At 37.6% G+C, this 15,998-nt stretch overlaps 1 protein-coding gene across 2 annotated transcripts in view; it reads right to left on the bottom strand.

Moving 5' to 3' along the window:
* Window positions 1-15,998, bottom strand: part of RPS6KA3 (ribosomal protein S6 kinase A3) — an 80,134-nt gene that overhangs the window by 60,511 nt on the left and 3,625 nt on the right. For both annotated transcript variants that reach the window (XM_074605181.1, XM_074605188.1), the window contains exon 2: window positions 6,118-6,174. In XM_074605181.1, coding sequence (XP_074461282.1) covers window positions 6,118-6,174 — 57 coding nt within the window. The remainder of the gene's footprint in view (window positions 1-6,117; window positions 6,175-15,998) is intronic.

Raw genomic sequence — 15,998 nt, 5'->3', positions numbered from 1 at the left:
GCAAGATGCATGCACTTCACTGTAAGATTCTACCAAAATTCATCCGAGTTGTAGCACAGCACGGTGTGTTGGAAGATAATGAACTTCCAATTTCATTACATTAAAAGAAAAAAAAAGGTATTCTCCCTTTTACAAAGGAAAATCTGAGCATGGAGAAGGGAATAACTAGATTCAAATTTTACAGACATAAATGGTTTGCTTGGGAAACTTATTTATTCAAGAATCAACTCATTTGATTGTAAAATAGAATTAAATACACATGTACATATATTTAAATATAGTTAGTAAAATACATTAGAAGGAATTATGGACCACCTTAAAGTCCAAGTTTAGTATTTGTAACCCAGATTGTTTCCTTCACGTCATTACACAGTGGATGCAAGTGTAATAATATTACCCAACGACCTCCCCTGGGGAGAGGGTTTACTTTTTCACCCCAGTTGTTTGAGTCTGAATAGCCTGTACTGAAAAAAAAGTAATATTTGATAACCTGCAAGGACTGAAAAGAAATTTACTTGAGTTTTTCTGCAACTTACAAAGTATTACTGAAAATGCTTGGAACTTAATATTTGTGTATGGTTAGTAATTATGCTTAAGCTAGTAGAATCCAACAGTAGTACATCAGTCGTAGTAAGTGTTTTAACAGATAAATTGAATCCAGATAACAGAACGGAACAAAGACAACAGCACATGCGATATGCTCTTCACACACATACAAAATGGGGAGGTACTTGCTGGACCAGCTGTAGTTTCTGGTTAGCTTTAGCTCGTAGAAAAGCATGCATCATGATTGTAAGAGCTCAAAACAATTAATTTGCTCAGTTAATTTACTCAGTCTCTACAGACACAGAGATACAAAAAGCAATGGTAGACAGTACAAGAGTGAGAAAGGTAGCAAATAAAAGGCTTTAAATAGCTTCCCCTCTTTCAGTAACGTTCACTTAAATTTCCACATTAAGTCAAGCTTCAGCCAGTTAACTACTTGCTCTTACATTTATTTCCTGGTGGACTTGGATCTTTTATGAGATACATCAGATAAAAAAATGTTGACAGCAAGCTATAAAGCCAGATATAACCAGTATATTCATTGTAATAGAGCTGGAATACTGAATCATTCCTCTTTTAAGAGGAGCAAGACTTTGAACCATATCGCATCTTGCACTCCTCAGAAACAGCTAAAAATCTCGTGCTTTTCCTAAAACAAACTACCAAGTTTGAATCAAAGCTATGCAACTCAGACTCTCCTGCAAATTAAGTTTACTTTTGACCAAAAGAACAGGGATGTAACAAAATGAAATTTATCTTTTGATACACAGAATACTAGAGAGACTTCCTACGTAGATAAAACTGTGTTAGGCTTTAATGTTTATTTTAAATTTCTTATCTGATTTACATTATCAGCATACTATCCAAACACTTAACACAGCAAAAGGATGCAGTATTTCAAGTTTTCACCTTCATGTTTCTACACAGAACTATTGCAACTCACTCTCTATCTTCAACTTGCATACCCTACACACCTACCAAAATATTTTGTCTTCTTACCTGACCTACTGGTACATGCTAGGCCTGTTCACTCTACTGTCCTCAGTTACAGCTGAGAAATTTCATAAATTGTCAGTGACCATGTAAGTGCTCCAAGTCCATTTCAATGCAAAGTTAAACAGAATTTAAATGAGTTTCAGCAGTAATCTAAAATTAGTGTTTATCTTGCACCAAAAGAGACATGAACCACTGAAAGAAGATCACATCCCAGCTGAAGTCGTATTTTATTAGCTGACAGACAGCAAAGGCTAACTTCCAGCTATAACTGACTGAGCAGACGTAGCAATTTTTTGTGTAAAAACCCCTAGATTATTTTACATCACTATTGGCAACGTTTTACTCACCAGAACCTAGAAATAAATGCAAAATAAATTCCTAAAATACTGATCTGAGGCATCAAAAAGCTAAACCAATCTTAACCAAGTAGCTCAAGCACGACAGAAAGAATATTAGAGAAATGTTTTTTGATGGTCATTATCAGGCTCAGTCAGCATGGGTTTATTAAAGGCAGGTCATGCTTGACAAACCTGATCTCCTTCTATGACAAGATGACGTGCTTAGTGGATGAGGGAAAGGCTGTGCATGTTGTTTACCTGGACATTAGTAAAGCCTTTGACACCATTTCCCACAGCATTCTTCTGGAGAAACTGGCTGCTCATGGCTTGGATGGGCGTACTCTTCGTTGAGAAAAATACAAGCTGAATGGCTGGGCCCAAAGAGTTGTGGTGAAGGGAGTTAAATCCAGTTGGTGTCCGGTCACAAGTGGTGTTCCCCAGAACTCAACATTGGGGCTGGTTCTCTTTAACAGCTTTATCAATGATCTGGATGAGGGGATTGTGTTCACCCTCAGTAAGTTTGCAGATGACACCAAGCTGGCTGGGAGTGTTGATCTGCTTGAGGGTAGGCAGGCTCTACAGAGGGATCTGGACAAGCTGGCTTGATAGGCCAAGGCCAATGACATGAGGTTCAACAAGGCCAAGAGTCGGGTCCTGCACTTGGGTCACAACAACCCCATGCATCGCTACAGGCTTGGGGAAGAGCGTCTGAAAAGCTGCCTGGCAGAAAAGGACCCGGGGGTGTTGGTCAATAGCCATCTGAACATGAGCCAGCAGTGTGCCCAGGCGGCCAAGAAGGTCAATAGCATCCTGGCTTGTCACAGGAGTAGTGTGGTAAGCAGGACTAGGGAAGCGATTGTCCCCCTGTTCTTGGCACTGGTGAGGCCCCACCTCAAATACTGTGTTCAGTTTTGGGCCCCTCGCTACAAGAAAGACGTTGAGGTGATGGAGCATCTCCAAAGGGCAACAAAGCTGGTGAAGAGGCTAGAGCACAATGAGGAGCAGCTGAGGGAACTGGGGTTGTTTAGCCTGGAGAAAAGGAGGCTGATGGGACACTTTATTTGTTCTCTACAACTATCTGAAAGGAGGTTGTAGCAAGGTGGGGATTGGTCTCTTCCCGAGTAACAAGTGATAGGACGAGAGGAAATGGCTTCAAGTTGTGCCAGGGGAGGTTTAGATTAGATATTAACAAAAATTTCCTCACCGAAAGGGTTGTCAAGCACTGGAACCAGCTGCCTAGAGAAGTGGTTGAGTCACTATCCCCGAAGGTATTTAAAAGACAGATAGATGTGGTGCTGAGGGACATGGTTTAGTGGCGGAATTGGCAATGCTATGTTTACAGTTGTATTTGACCTTAAAGGTCTTTTCCAACCTAATGATTCTATCATATTGTGTTAAAATAGATTGCTCCCCAAAAAAGCAGCAGTTTGGAAATGTCTGAAGAAAGTACAGGAAACCACTTCTAAGTAATCCTGCAGTTACCAAATCTTGAGAGAGAAATTCAATAGTTTTGGGGAGTTAACCTTGGCTGGCTGCCAGATGCCCACCCAGCCACTCTCTCCCTACCCCAGCTCATTGATGGGTTCTGATTTGGCCAGCAGTTGGTCAATTTTGGAGCCAGCGAGAACTGTCTCTGTCCTACATGGTAGGGCAGCCCCTGATCTCTTCTCACAGAGGCTATCTCCCCTCCTACCAAAACGTTGTAATGTAAACCCAATACAGTAGATAAAGAATATAATTTTAGCAGATAAACACAAAACAAAAGAGCTCATAGGAAAAAGGTGAAATTACAGACTCAAAACAAGGAAAATATCATCAAGCGATGGCACTGGTCAGAATAAATTAACAAACCAAAACTAAACACTCCCAAACCCAAATATTTTAGTTCAAACAAAGAGTTCAACTAAGCACTGTAGTTATGTTATGCAGATTATTAGAACAAATTATGTCCTTCTGGTGTTGCCTTCTAACCACACAAATATTGTTCCTTTCTTACTCTAACACTGCACCACTTTAGAGTAATCTGTAAGCGCTTTCCTTGTTTCTTCATTGTGTGTTAAAGACAGCAGAGCCTTGCATGGTATGAGGAGGAATCAAAAGCAGATATGTAGTGCAGGCTGTTAATCTCCTAATTTTCATATCAGTTTAAGAGCTACATCTATTATTGGTACGTTTGAAGATGAGCATGGAAAAGGCAATTCCACTCATTACCTAAACTGACTCTGTCCACAACTGCAGAAGGGAGAGAAGCTCCTTTGGTGTTGCAATTATATCCATGCTGCATAGATGGAAACAGCTTTGAGCATCTCATCACAAACTGAAGTCTGCACAATATGCAATACCAGCATATGCAACCAAATGTGGAGTTCCAAAAATTGTGTTTCATTGGTAAGGCGATATATTACCAGGCTTAACAGTCAGCTAGTACCCTCTAACGCAAAACTACAGCTAAACACTTAAGTTGCCTTCATGTCTGAGGAAAAAGTCACAGGAATTGCATAAGAAACCAGAACTCACTGGTATCTTCACATTATGAAATTTTGTAAACTGCAAGTCTGACGTGAAGATAAGGAACTTAAATTATCAATGAATCTTCCCGACTGTGATCTTCCCTTTAGCAGTAACCTCTACTTTCAAGAAGCCTGGGTTAAGAATTCATTTGATTAATGCCTCTCAGTTACAAGAGCAATGGAAACTACAGTTTCACCCTTGATCTTCCCCTGAAAGACTACTGAAAGCAGAAAGGAATATGAGGGATGGGCTTTTAGAATTTACAGAAGGAAAAAAAAAAAAAAGGGGCTAGATACCTGTTTTTTTGTGTTCACTTGCTAGTTCAAGCTCAGAGTGACCACTCTACACCTATGTGTGCTTCACAATGCATTAGTTCAGACCTCTCTAATGCTTGCTGGCCAGATCTGATTTACAGCAAACACTCAAGATCTACATTAATAGTTCAGCCTTTGCCTATTCTATCACTATGAAAATTTCACTAAGCATCTTTCAGTATTTAGCATCTTATCTGAGGCAGGGAAGGGGTCTTAAGTCACCATCGAAACTGATACCTACAGCTATCATCTTTGAGTATCTCCACGCAAGCATTTCTGGAGCCCTTAGCTTTGTCAGCTCTGAACCAATGAACAGAAGTTCTTTTCCACTCCAATTTAGCCAAATTAGCAACACAAGAGGAAAGCTGGAAACCACATCAACAGAGAAAAGACTTAGGAAACCCCTGGGCCTCAAGGGACTAGCTTTGCTATTTTTGAATGCACTCCAATGGGACACTTGTAACTTTTCAACCAGAAGGCCAGGAACTCTGTATCTTGGTTTCTTATTCTATGGAGAAAGGAAATAGAAAGAATCTTCCAGGCTAATGAAGACTTATTATGCAAATAATGTAGTTTTACACAGGTCAATAAGGAAAATATGCAATGACTAATGCTAACAACAAAAGGGCACAGATAGATACTGCCAAGAAATCTTACAAATAGTATGGAAAAACAGAGGTTATAGCTGCTGTTACACCTTGCATATCAAACTAGAAGGGAAAAAGCTACGGTGTACACTGCCACTCTGAAAGAATCGTATTTCACACAGTAAGTGCACATGTGTCTGCAACGGCATCTGTGTTGAATTTAACCATGAGAGGATCCTTTGCTGTGATATGACCACAACTGAAACCTTAACTATTAATAAAGCATACTCTGGAACACATAGATGTAAAATATTTTCACCTACGCAACAGTGAGACTAAAAGAAGCCAATGGAAGTGCCTTGCTTGCTGACATTAGGAAAAGTAGACAGTAAAAAAGAACCACATGTTTTTAAGGTTTGCTAAGATAAGAAAAAAAGGAGCTCAACCTTCCTTCCTATTCAGGAATGCTCTAACTTGACACATCTTACTATCGAACCTTCTCCCCGACCCATTTATAATTTCTACCATGTTCAGCTTTGTGCTTTCCACAGGAAAGCATACCGCTTATTAAAAATACTAGGGAGAGCCTATAGTATACGAAAATACTAGGGAAAGCATAGAAGTTCATCAGAAGAAACAGTAGGACACCAAACCAGATAGGAGAGTCAGTGAGCAAGCACCTCTCAAAAACATCAGGATCTTAGATTGCACTTCATGTAAAGTAAACCTAAACAACAAAACACTAGTGGCAAACTGCCTGTAAATTAAGCGATATCAGCGTACTACAATATTGTACTATCTTTATTACAACCATCTTTTACTCACAGTTTGTGGGTTGATATCATCTTCTCCCATAGGTTCATCCACAATTTGCTGTCCATTCTGTAAAAAATATACACAGCAAGTTACTAGAAATGATTAATCCAAGTACAGAAATAAATATACTGCAGACGTGCTTTTATGGAATGCTATTTTACAGCTCTATTCTCCATATTCTATTGAAAAATAATCACTGAAAGTAAACACAGAATATTGCATATCGCCGGCATGCAATGCCACTCTTGCTTTGGTCCTTATGTATTATCAGACTGGATAAAGTCACAGTAAGGAATACATGAAACCATCTGGCATCAGAAGCCTTACTGCTACACAGCTAGGCATTATCTGCACTGCTACAACTTCTGCAGAAGAGTTAAACCTGATGAAGACTGAACAGCAAAAAGCCACGATAACGAACAGATAAACAAGTTCTTTCTAAGGCCAATATCTTATGTAGCAACAATCAGTTCTTACTCTACCACGACTACCTCAAGAACATTTATAACTACAGTATAGCCTTATAAAAATCTACAAACGCGATGCTCATTTTATTATCCAACATTTACAGCTTTCTGTACTTGTCTAAGGACCATTCTAAAAAGCCACACAGGAATAGGCTTTTGAATTTGAAATTTAGCTATACAAGTTAAAAGCTTAAATACCTCGTTGGTCAACAAATGCTTTCTTTTTCTTGTCAGCGATACTATAATTGGAGAATCTCTAAGAGACGTTTTTCCCAGAAAGACTTAGAATGACCTTGCTTACACAACAAGCACGAATATTAGCAAGTTGTAAGAAAAAAAATATGTATTTCCTAAGTTATTGTGCAGGTTATCACCCAGGGCATTAAGTCTTAGTTTGGTCCTAAAGTTTAACAGCAATTCAATATGATTTTAGAAATAAATTAAAAATGGTTACATTTTCCATTACCACTGGAGGCAAAATTTAAGTTAATTTGTGCATTGTTTCCCTAGAGAATGTAAGGCCTAATTAATCTATTTTTTATGAACTTAATTTACTTCAAATAAAGTTAAATGCATGTATGGATATATATTTTCTAGATGTTGGAAAGGTAATAAAAGCTGCTTAGAGAGTCCAAAATTTTAGCTTCATTCTATGCCTTCCTTCCCACAGTTCAGTTTTTCAGCAGACTTCTTGTGTGGAACCTTCCTAACATTTTTTTTATATGAAGTGACAGATTAAATCCTAACAACTTATGAACTCTAATTTTCAAGTAGTGCAAACACATTGAATGTTAAATCTCAGATGATTACTGGGTCTCTAACAAGTTTTCTCCTGAGCATTTTTTTGCTACTGGATAAAGGCTCCAGTATGAAAATTATGGATTGCCCAAATATGACACAGGCCTTTTTTTTAAGGGGACAGGGAGGGAAAGAAAATTCAGCTTCTGATTATGTCTTCGGTGCAGAGTTCTGGCACATGGCAACAGTGCCATTTTCTCATCTTAAGTGGCTTCAGAAATATATACTAGAGACTTCTAGTACGACTCCAGTCCACTCTAGAAGTCATCTTTCCACAAGGGAGGACTAGTAAGAGATCAGCTTCACATGTTATAGGTTCCTACAGAGGTGCATATAATCCTTATAAGCAGTCTCAGTTAAGGGGAGTCAGTATTATGCCTTCTAGTTGTACAACTAAGTGTAATTTGATAAGATGATGCTCCAAAAAGCCTGAATTCCCCTCACTGTACCATGTTTTACTTACAGTGTACAAGCAGTGAATATTGTACTATCCTTATGATACATAAAAAGCTGAAATTATCAATAGAAGACCATAAAAATACCAGCTTAGCTAAGTAACAGAAATGAGTGGTTTTAATAAAGCCTGTTTACAAGGAAGCATATTGTGTATACATATATCATTACCATCAAGGCTACAAGTCACATAACTTCCGTTTTCTCAAATCTATGCCATATATTTAAATTAAATTAACATTTGTGTTTTAGCTACACATGTCTATATTCTGTTCATGCTACAAGATAGCTTCCAAAGGATCTCATCGATAGGAAAAAATAAGACCAAAAGCAGTAGAACAAACAAGACAACCGACTTTAGCTGGAAAGGAGGAGTCTATAATGTCCTAACAACTAATGATGGCTAAACTCTGGGGCCTAAAATAGGGCAATTTGCGTATCAAAGCCATGTGCTCTAAACTGACTCCACATGCAGATTTTCAGAAATGATTCCTGCTACAACAATCATTCCACTGAATAATAATGTACCTTAACTGCAGATTAAGTACGATTTTCCTACACAGTAAACTTTAAGATTTCACGCTTACTATTTGAAGGCAACTGAAACGTAGTTGAAGGTGGAACACACCACCAGAAGCCTCTCTTTGAAGACAAAAGGCGAGATCAACCTCTGTTTTAAAAAGGATCTAATCTTTAACCTCAATGACTTCTTAACATTTTATCAGTCTACGAGAAAAAAAACACAGCAAACTTTTGCAACACAAATGAACTGTTTTGTACAATCTGGTTTTCCTGTTTAATCCCGAATTGCTTTCAGTTACTTTTTAGTTGAATTCAAGCACTGCATTCCAAACACACTTATTGGAACTAGGAACAAACTCACCAAATCAGCATGTGCACTATGCGGTCGTGTCTGAGCCAGATCACTGGATTAACAGGATCTTTTTAAATAGGTCTACCCAAGCAATGATTATGCTAAAGGAATCACTGGATGGTAGAACCAGTTTTTCTCAGAACAGCCTGAGCCATGTAAGGTAAAGAAGAATATGTACATATGATTTATGGTTTGCTGGTATGTGATACTATTAAATAGAAAGCAGCTGTGTGTTCAGAAGCTCTACAAAGCGTACTGCCTTCCTTATGAGTTAAAATGTAAAGCCAAAAGGTTCCTATCGGAAGTGGCAATATTTAAACCACTGTGGAGCGCAGAGGTCAGCAGCATGCTTAAGAGGTGAACGAATGAAATAGGTTCCATTTTGCCGGGTGTAGACCCACTCTAGTATTTAACTAGAATTAAGGACATGTCTCAATGACATAACAGATTGGGACTAGATATAATAGTCTGATTAATACAGAATAAGAGAAGGCTGAATATATCTTTCGCATGTACAGATTGATCTAATTCAAAAGACAGAGGCTTTTATTGTTCTTCAGCTGCGTTCCTCCTATAGTGGGACACTAAGCAAGCAGAATAGATCAAAGATCTGGTTATTTCCAGTACTCTGGCTCCAAAAGTAGAACATATTTCAGATGACAGCACAAGAGAACTGTAAGAAAAATAACAGAAAAGGTCCACGAAAGGTTCTGCTTACACCTAAACACACACACTAGCAATCAATTTACGCCAAGAAAGGAGGGTGCGTGTTCCTTATAAAGGTAACCTACAAAACACTTTTCCAATTCACTCAAATTCCATTTCCTATTGTTTTCTAGTGGAAGCAGTGATGTTAAGTTAGCTATAACTTTCACTCCCAAAAGCTTTTAAACCTATTGCCACATTTCACTAAATTGGCAGAAACGAGTACTTAAACACAGCTGGGTTTCAGCAGTTTTCCTGAAGACAAACGGACAGGAAGACAAAAGAGATCCTATAGCTTCCCTAACTAAGCACAAAGAAGAGAAACATCAGGGAATCTGCATCAGGCAGCTGATACATGAATATAAACTGACAGAACCTCTTGCACAAAAGTCAATCAACTGCAAAACAGGAAATCAACCATCAATATTTCTAGCAATCAAAAATTACAGGTTTAAACCCTCTGAACTCTAAGGATATAATCAAGTACTTGATTTTCCTGGCAAAAAGACAGTTGAAAGGCAGCTTTTTTTTTTTTTAAATTCAGATTATTTCACTTCTTGACCAGTAATGCACACTCATAAATAACTGCACTGAAAGGGACCGTGAGGTAGTAGGTAATGGTGTATGTCAGGGTATTGGTATTGAGAAAATATAATCATACTAAATCCTTTGTAAGAAAGAAGTACATCAAGAAATGTAGCCCACATCCCACCCACAATCATTTAACTACTTTTTGTGAAGCAGGGAATATCCTGCACTCTACACACTACAACTACATATCGATCTACAGTCTTAATGTCACTTTATTTATTTATTTTATTTTTGTTCCAACATTTACTGAAAGAGATCCAATCATCTGAGAAGTCTGGCAAAATTGTACTACCTTGGGCATCTGCACAATAAACCTAATGCTATTCCCATCTATCCTTCTGATTAGCACTGGACCCACATGGGTAATCTTATATGTAAAATACACCATCTAGCATCCATAATAGCAATTTGAACTTACCAATTTGGTACAGAATATCTTATTCTATAATAATGTCAGGTACTCATCGTACCCATCACACAGCTTTTTTTACAGGTATCCAAACCATATTAATTGAAATATTAAGTGGACAAATCATAATGTTTCCTGTAGTACTCATTTTTTTCTTATTTTTCACCATTAGTATCATAGAATGGTTAGAGTTGGAAGGGGCCTTAAAGATCATCTAGTTCCAACCCCGCTGCCATGAGCAGGGACACCTCCCACTAGACCAGGTTGCTCAAACCTGGTCTTGTTTCATCAATACTATTACAGATTGTATACGCTTAAGTTTTTAGATTTAGTCTCTCCATTCTCACATTCTGTTTGCAAACAAAGTTCTGCTAATTTAGACTTACCTTGCTGAACTTTAGTCCCTTCCTACAGTTTAATAGAATTTTTTTCTGAAGGACATAATTTTGTCCCCAAAGCTTCTTCGATATTAGACACCACTAAATATCTTCTGCCAGCCCCAAAACATCTCTGTTTTGTATTTAGACTATTGCTAGACTATTTTGGGATGTTTAAGTAGCCTCTCTGCCAAATATTTTAACTTTTTTTTTCCCCCGACTATGTTCGTCAGTTATTTTAAAACCCCTTATGAAACTGATACCAGTTATAGCTTTTGGCATAATTCTTCCTCCATTAACCTCAAGATTTCCTAATTATTAATACTAGGCTTGAGCATAAAAGTTAGTAAACAGTCTTTACACTATTAACAGAGTTCAGTATATTATATAACTATTGACTTTTTCATGTGATTGGTGCCTTTTAGCAGAACTATAGCCCCCCCAATTAAGACATAATTAAAAAAAAGTGTTATATTCTTAGACTTAACAATTGGACAAATCAAGAATTATAAACTGTGTATCAGTGGAAGACAATGTTTTGGGTACACAAATAAGCAGACAAGATAAAACGTCTGAATCACACCATTTAAAAATCATTATCCAGAAGTTTTAACATGCCAATGAGTAACATAGGCAATGATTTAACTATGCTTTGGAATTATAATTTAAATAAATTACCTGGATAAGTCTGAAGTTTCTCCCAGGTAATTCCTAGGTTTTGGCTACCAAAACTTCCAGACTTACCCAACAACTTTTAGACACAGTTACAGCATTATTAAAAAACTTGGTTTCCCCCTTTAAGCCTTCTGAAAGAAAGTTTAGAATACCAAAAATAAGTATTTCAAAATGCACAAGACCTTTCAGTATTTTCTATTATTTAGTCATTAAAACACTGGCCATATATAGATCTGAGCACTTACACTCAAGGGACTCTCAACTGACAGATAAAGTTTAAGAACCATGTGATGCTTCAATTGAGTAAAGCTGTAACAACGCTTCTGGCTTGTTTCAAAGCAGCACAGAACAGTTTACCACTGAAACATTCATAACAAATTTGCTGTTAGCAACACAAGGCACTGTGTGGAACTACGTTCAGCAAGAGCCTTTCAAACTGTACACACTCAAACTTGCTATTCTAAGCAGCAATGAGCTACCCTGAGAAAAAATTTGTGGGTCCGCAGAAAAATAGTTGAAAATAGACTGATAGGACCTTGAGAGGTCATTCAATCTATCTCAGTGCACCAAGGCATGATCAGCTATTCCTACAACATTGCTCACAAGACATTGATGTCTAACCCCTTCTTAAACCTTCAGTAATGGAGTTTTCACAATCTATTCCAGTGCTTAACTAAAATATAAGGCTTTAATAGGATATGAATTAATGACTTGTGCCCAAACTCCTGAGCTGTGAAGTCACACAGATCCAAAGCACTTACCTAAATCCTGACCTGATTAAAACTTATTATATGTAAGTAGCAGAAGTGAGCTATCATCTTAGACCTCTTTAGCTGTTCTCTCATAGCATATATTCAATACATTTTGCATATACTATGTTAAAAACAGTACACACAAGTTTTAAAAACTCCTTAGTTTTTTTTTAAATCAAACAAAAACCTAAAGATATGAGTCTTTATTTTTATGAAAAAAAATTACTGCAATTATTTCTTTTATAAAAAAATTCTTACTTCATGTTCTATTAATTCCACATAATTTATTCTAAACTTTATTGACTAAGGTGACTGACTTCTTCCTTTGCTGAGTATTAAAAGAAACAGCAGGACATTGAGACTTGCCTCTCTGTAGACAATCAGCCTCAGATACAAGCCATTAACATGCAGATCATTTAGATATAAAGCCAAACTTCCTTAAGTCAGGATACTTGGGCAACTTTAACTATGTGATTTCGTAAACCCTATCTATTTTACACTACCGCCTTCTTATCTAATATGACTCAAGAGTATAGTTTAACAATACAGAAAAGCAGACCCCTTTCCTCCACTGCAATGCCTTCCTTGGCATTGGCATGCGTCCAGCCCTGTGCCAAGTCATGTCAGAAAAGGAAACTAAAAAAAAAAAAAAAGTTTGCAGCTCCCAGTGAGTTTAATTCTCTGAATTAACTCAGCTTGAAGTCAGACAAGTGCCATGGCATTATCCAAGATGCCAGACATACAGTATTATAAAATCTTTGTCCAAGCCAACCACTTTATGTAGCTAAAACAAGCTCCAAATCATGTATGTTCATTTGTTCAGGAAAAAAAAAAAAAGGACAGGGAAGTGAAATCTTCATCTAGTTCCCTACCTGTATGGGTGGTAAATTATTACACTTAACACATCAAACCAGAACAAAACCCACACTCTATTCTCTGTTCATCTGCCCCAAAGAGGAAGAAATCCACTTGTAGAAATCACTTACTTCAATATATCCAACCATTGCTGCACATATGAAAATAAAAGAAATTCCTCCTCTGCTCACACACTTTATCCTAAGGGTGACTCTAGCACCTGATAGTATACAAATCTTATCACCAGGACTGTATTTGCACAAGAAGGCAGGTATGCTTCAGCTTCACCACCTCCTGCAATCCCAGGCCCACTGAAGTGCCCCACGCCTGCCTGGGCTCCTTCCAAAGGGACCTGGGATACAGACATGGCAGCACATGCCAGCTCCTTACCCCATGAGTCAGGGGGCAGCCAACCAGCACAGCAAGGCTGCGTGCTGCAACTCCTTACAACGCAGACACCAGTTTCTTAGAATCTCTTCCCATGATAAATTACAAAGGTTTAAATTTAATATTGAAGTCAACTAAAACATTACTTGTTTATGCTCATTTTGTCATTTAGCTGTTTTAATAAATTCTACTAAAAGAGAAACTAAGCTATGGAACAACTTCACTATTTCCTAAAATTCAGGATTGACAAGGTGACTATACAACAAATGCCAACTGCTGGAAGACAGGAGGAGAAAGACTCCCCATTAAATGAAAAAAAAATATTCTAACATGCAAGTCCAAGTTTAACAGTAAGTAATTCTGGTGATCATGTAATGTAAGGAATAATAGAAATAATATTCATCACGATCTGTTTACATCCTGAAACCACCACATTTTAAGCCTACAGGACAAAGAAGATTTTACTTTTCAAAGCTATGTTTTGCTAGACATTTAAAATCTCAACAAACCATTACTTCACATCTCTTAAACTTGAACATGAAGTGTTCCAATAAATTAATGATTTAAATTAAATGTTAAATGAAAAGTTAATTAGTTTAATTTAACCTTAGAAATTGTGTCAGAAAACAGACCTAGACAATAATAATGTATTTAGAAGACACATACTACTTTTTACACAACTGAACTGCTTCACTCAATAAATAATAATAATAATAAAAAAAGCAGCACATTTCCTCCAAAAAGAGTTAAGTGGAGCTTTAAGCGTACCACAGGGGGTTCCTTGCATCAAAGGCAACATATGGTAACTGTTACTGATAAGAATGAGCCAGCAGTAACATTGTGGTTGAGCCACTGTAGTAGGTCCCTGGAAACCAGAGTTCATCTCCTAGCTCTAGAACAGACCCCATGAATTATGCTAGATGGAGCCTCATTCTCCCATCTGTTACACAGCATTTCCCCCCCACCCCCCCGCCCCGATATCCAATGGGTGAGGCATCTAATCTTATTTCAGAGAATAAGGAGAGAATAGGTAGCACAGTACCATGCATGCAAGCGCATTGCACAATACTCACAGTAAAACTCCACGAAGAGATTCTAACTTCTACAGTTTTACTGATTAAATTATTCCCCTCTTGGAAGTCACCAAGGTTGAAAAAGCAATTGCAATGTTTTAATCTTGTCTGAAAAACTGCTTAAGATTTCCATTACTGGAATACCCTATGATTTAAAAAAAAAAAAAAAGGAAAAAGGCAAAAAAAAAAAAACCAAGCCCAAAGGCCACAAAAAACACAACCCCAAAACTGATATCTTGAATGAGTCCTTAAAGCTTATAAATCTGACAACTCCCAAGATCAATCAACTTATAAAGCTAACATTTTTGATGTGCAGAAATAATTGAACGCCCACCTTAGTTTATGTAATCAGTGTGAATCTAAGTCGAGCATTTCAAATGACGAACCAGTACTGTTAGTGTGACAGATCACAATGAATTCAAAGACAACAGACATGTTGTCAGTCTGCTTACATCTACTTTGTGTTAGATGTCCCAGCCCTGGTGAGAAACATTACGTACACTGTAACAAACAAAACAATTACAAGCTAAGAACTGCCAAGATCATAAAAAAACCATAATGGAACAATTCAAATGGTCAAACTCAACACCTACGAGGAAACCAAGAGCTGTGAAGTGCACACAATACTGCAGGAAGGTACTGAATTCAGCAGAGTAAAGTGCCTGCCCCCTCCTGCCCCACACCCAGACGACAGCAGGACATCAGTACTATATCACATAGTAGGAATGCATTAATTAAACAACAGTACAGGTAAAATTGTACCATTAAGGATCTGAAAAGGTGAAGAAAAAAACCCCACATACTTAAACATCTTTCACACAGATGATGTGTTTCTCAAGACAGTATTTACATATATATAACACCTGCTATCTGTCTCTATCACAGTAGTTTGTGGAATACAGGGTATACTACTTATTTAGATGAGGATTAAATTGCCAATTGCCACTTTGAAGGGTAACAAAATGCCACGCCACAAATCTGCAAAAACACCCAGACTTCAGAATGCACTGTATTGACCACAGGTATGTACTACAAGTGATAGCAGAGTGCTGCAGAGAATTCTGCCTATATCAGAGAGATGATGGGTAGTCTTTAAAATCTACACAGACCAGTCCTTTTAGGTGATTCCACTTCAGCTTTGAATTGTTTACCTGTGTTGGCTATACAAGAAATGACTGTAACTATAGCCTTTGTTCCTGTGGAGCATAAGTACAACACTGATTACACAGACTAGTACAGAATGTAAAGAGACAATTGCAACCACAGCTAACGGCTTCAGATGGCAAGACATCTGACGAATTTCAGATTCCACACCAGAAGTATACATTGACACAGAGAATGTCACACTGACATCAGAATGGAATTACAAAGCAAAAATTACATTACACCAGATTCTTTAAAGCATCGGCATGACCGTTAAATGCTAGCACCCCTTGTCTCATGTAAGGTTCAAATAATTCTGGATACAGAAGAT

Source organism: Larus michahellis, chromosome 1, assembly GCF_964199755.1.
Source record: "Larus michahellis chromosome 1, bLarMic1.1, whole genome shotgun sequence".
NCBI classification, from domain to species: Eukaryota; Metazoa; Chordata; class Aves; order Charadriiformes; family Laridae; genus Larus; species Larus michahellis.
Note: the sequence above shows the minus strand (reverse complement) of the source record. Positions and strands in the feature narration are given on the sequence as shown.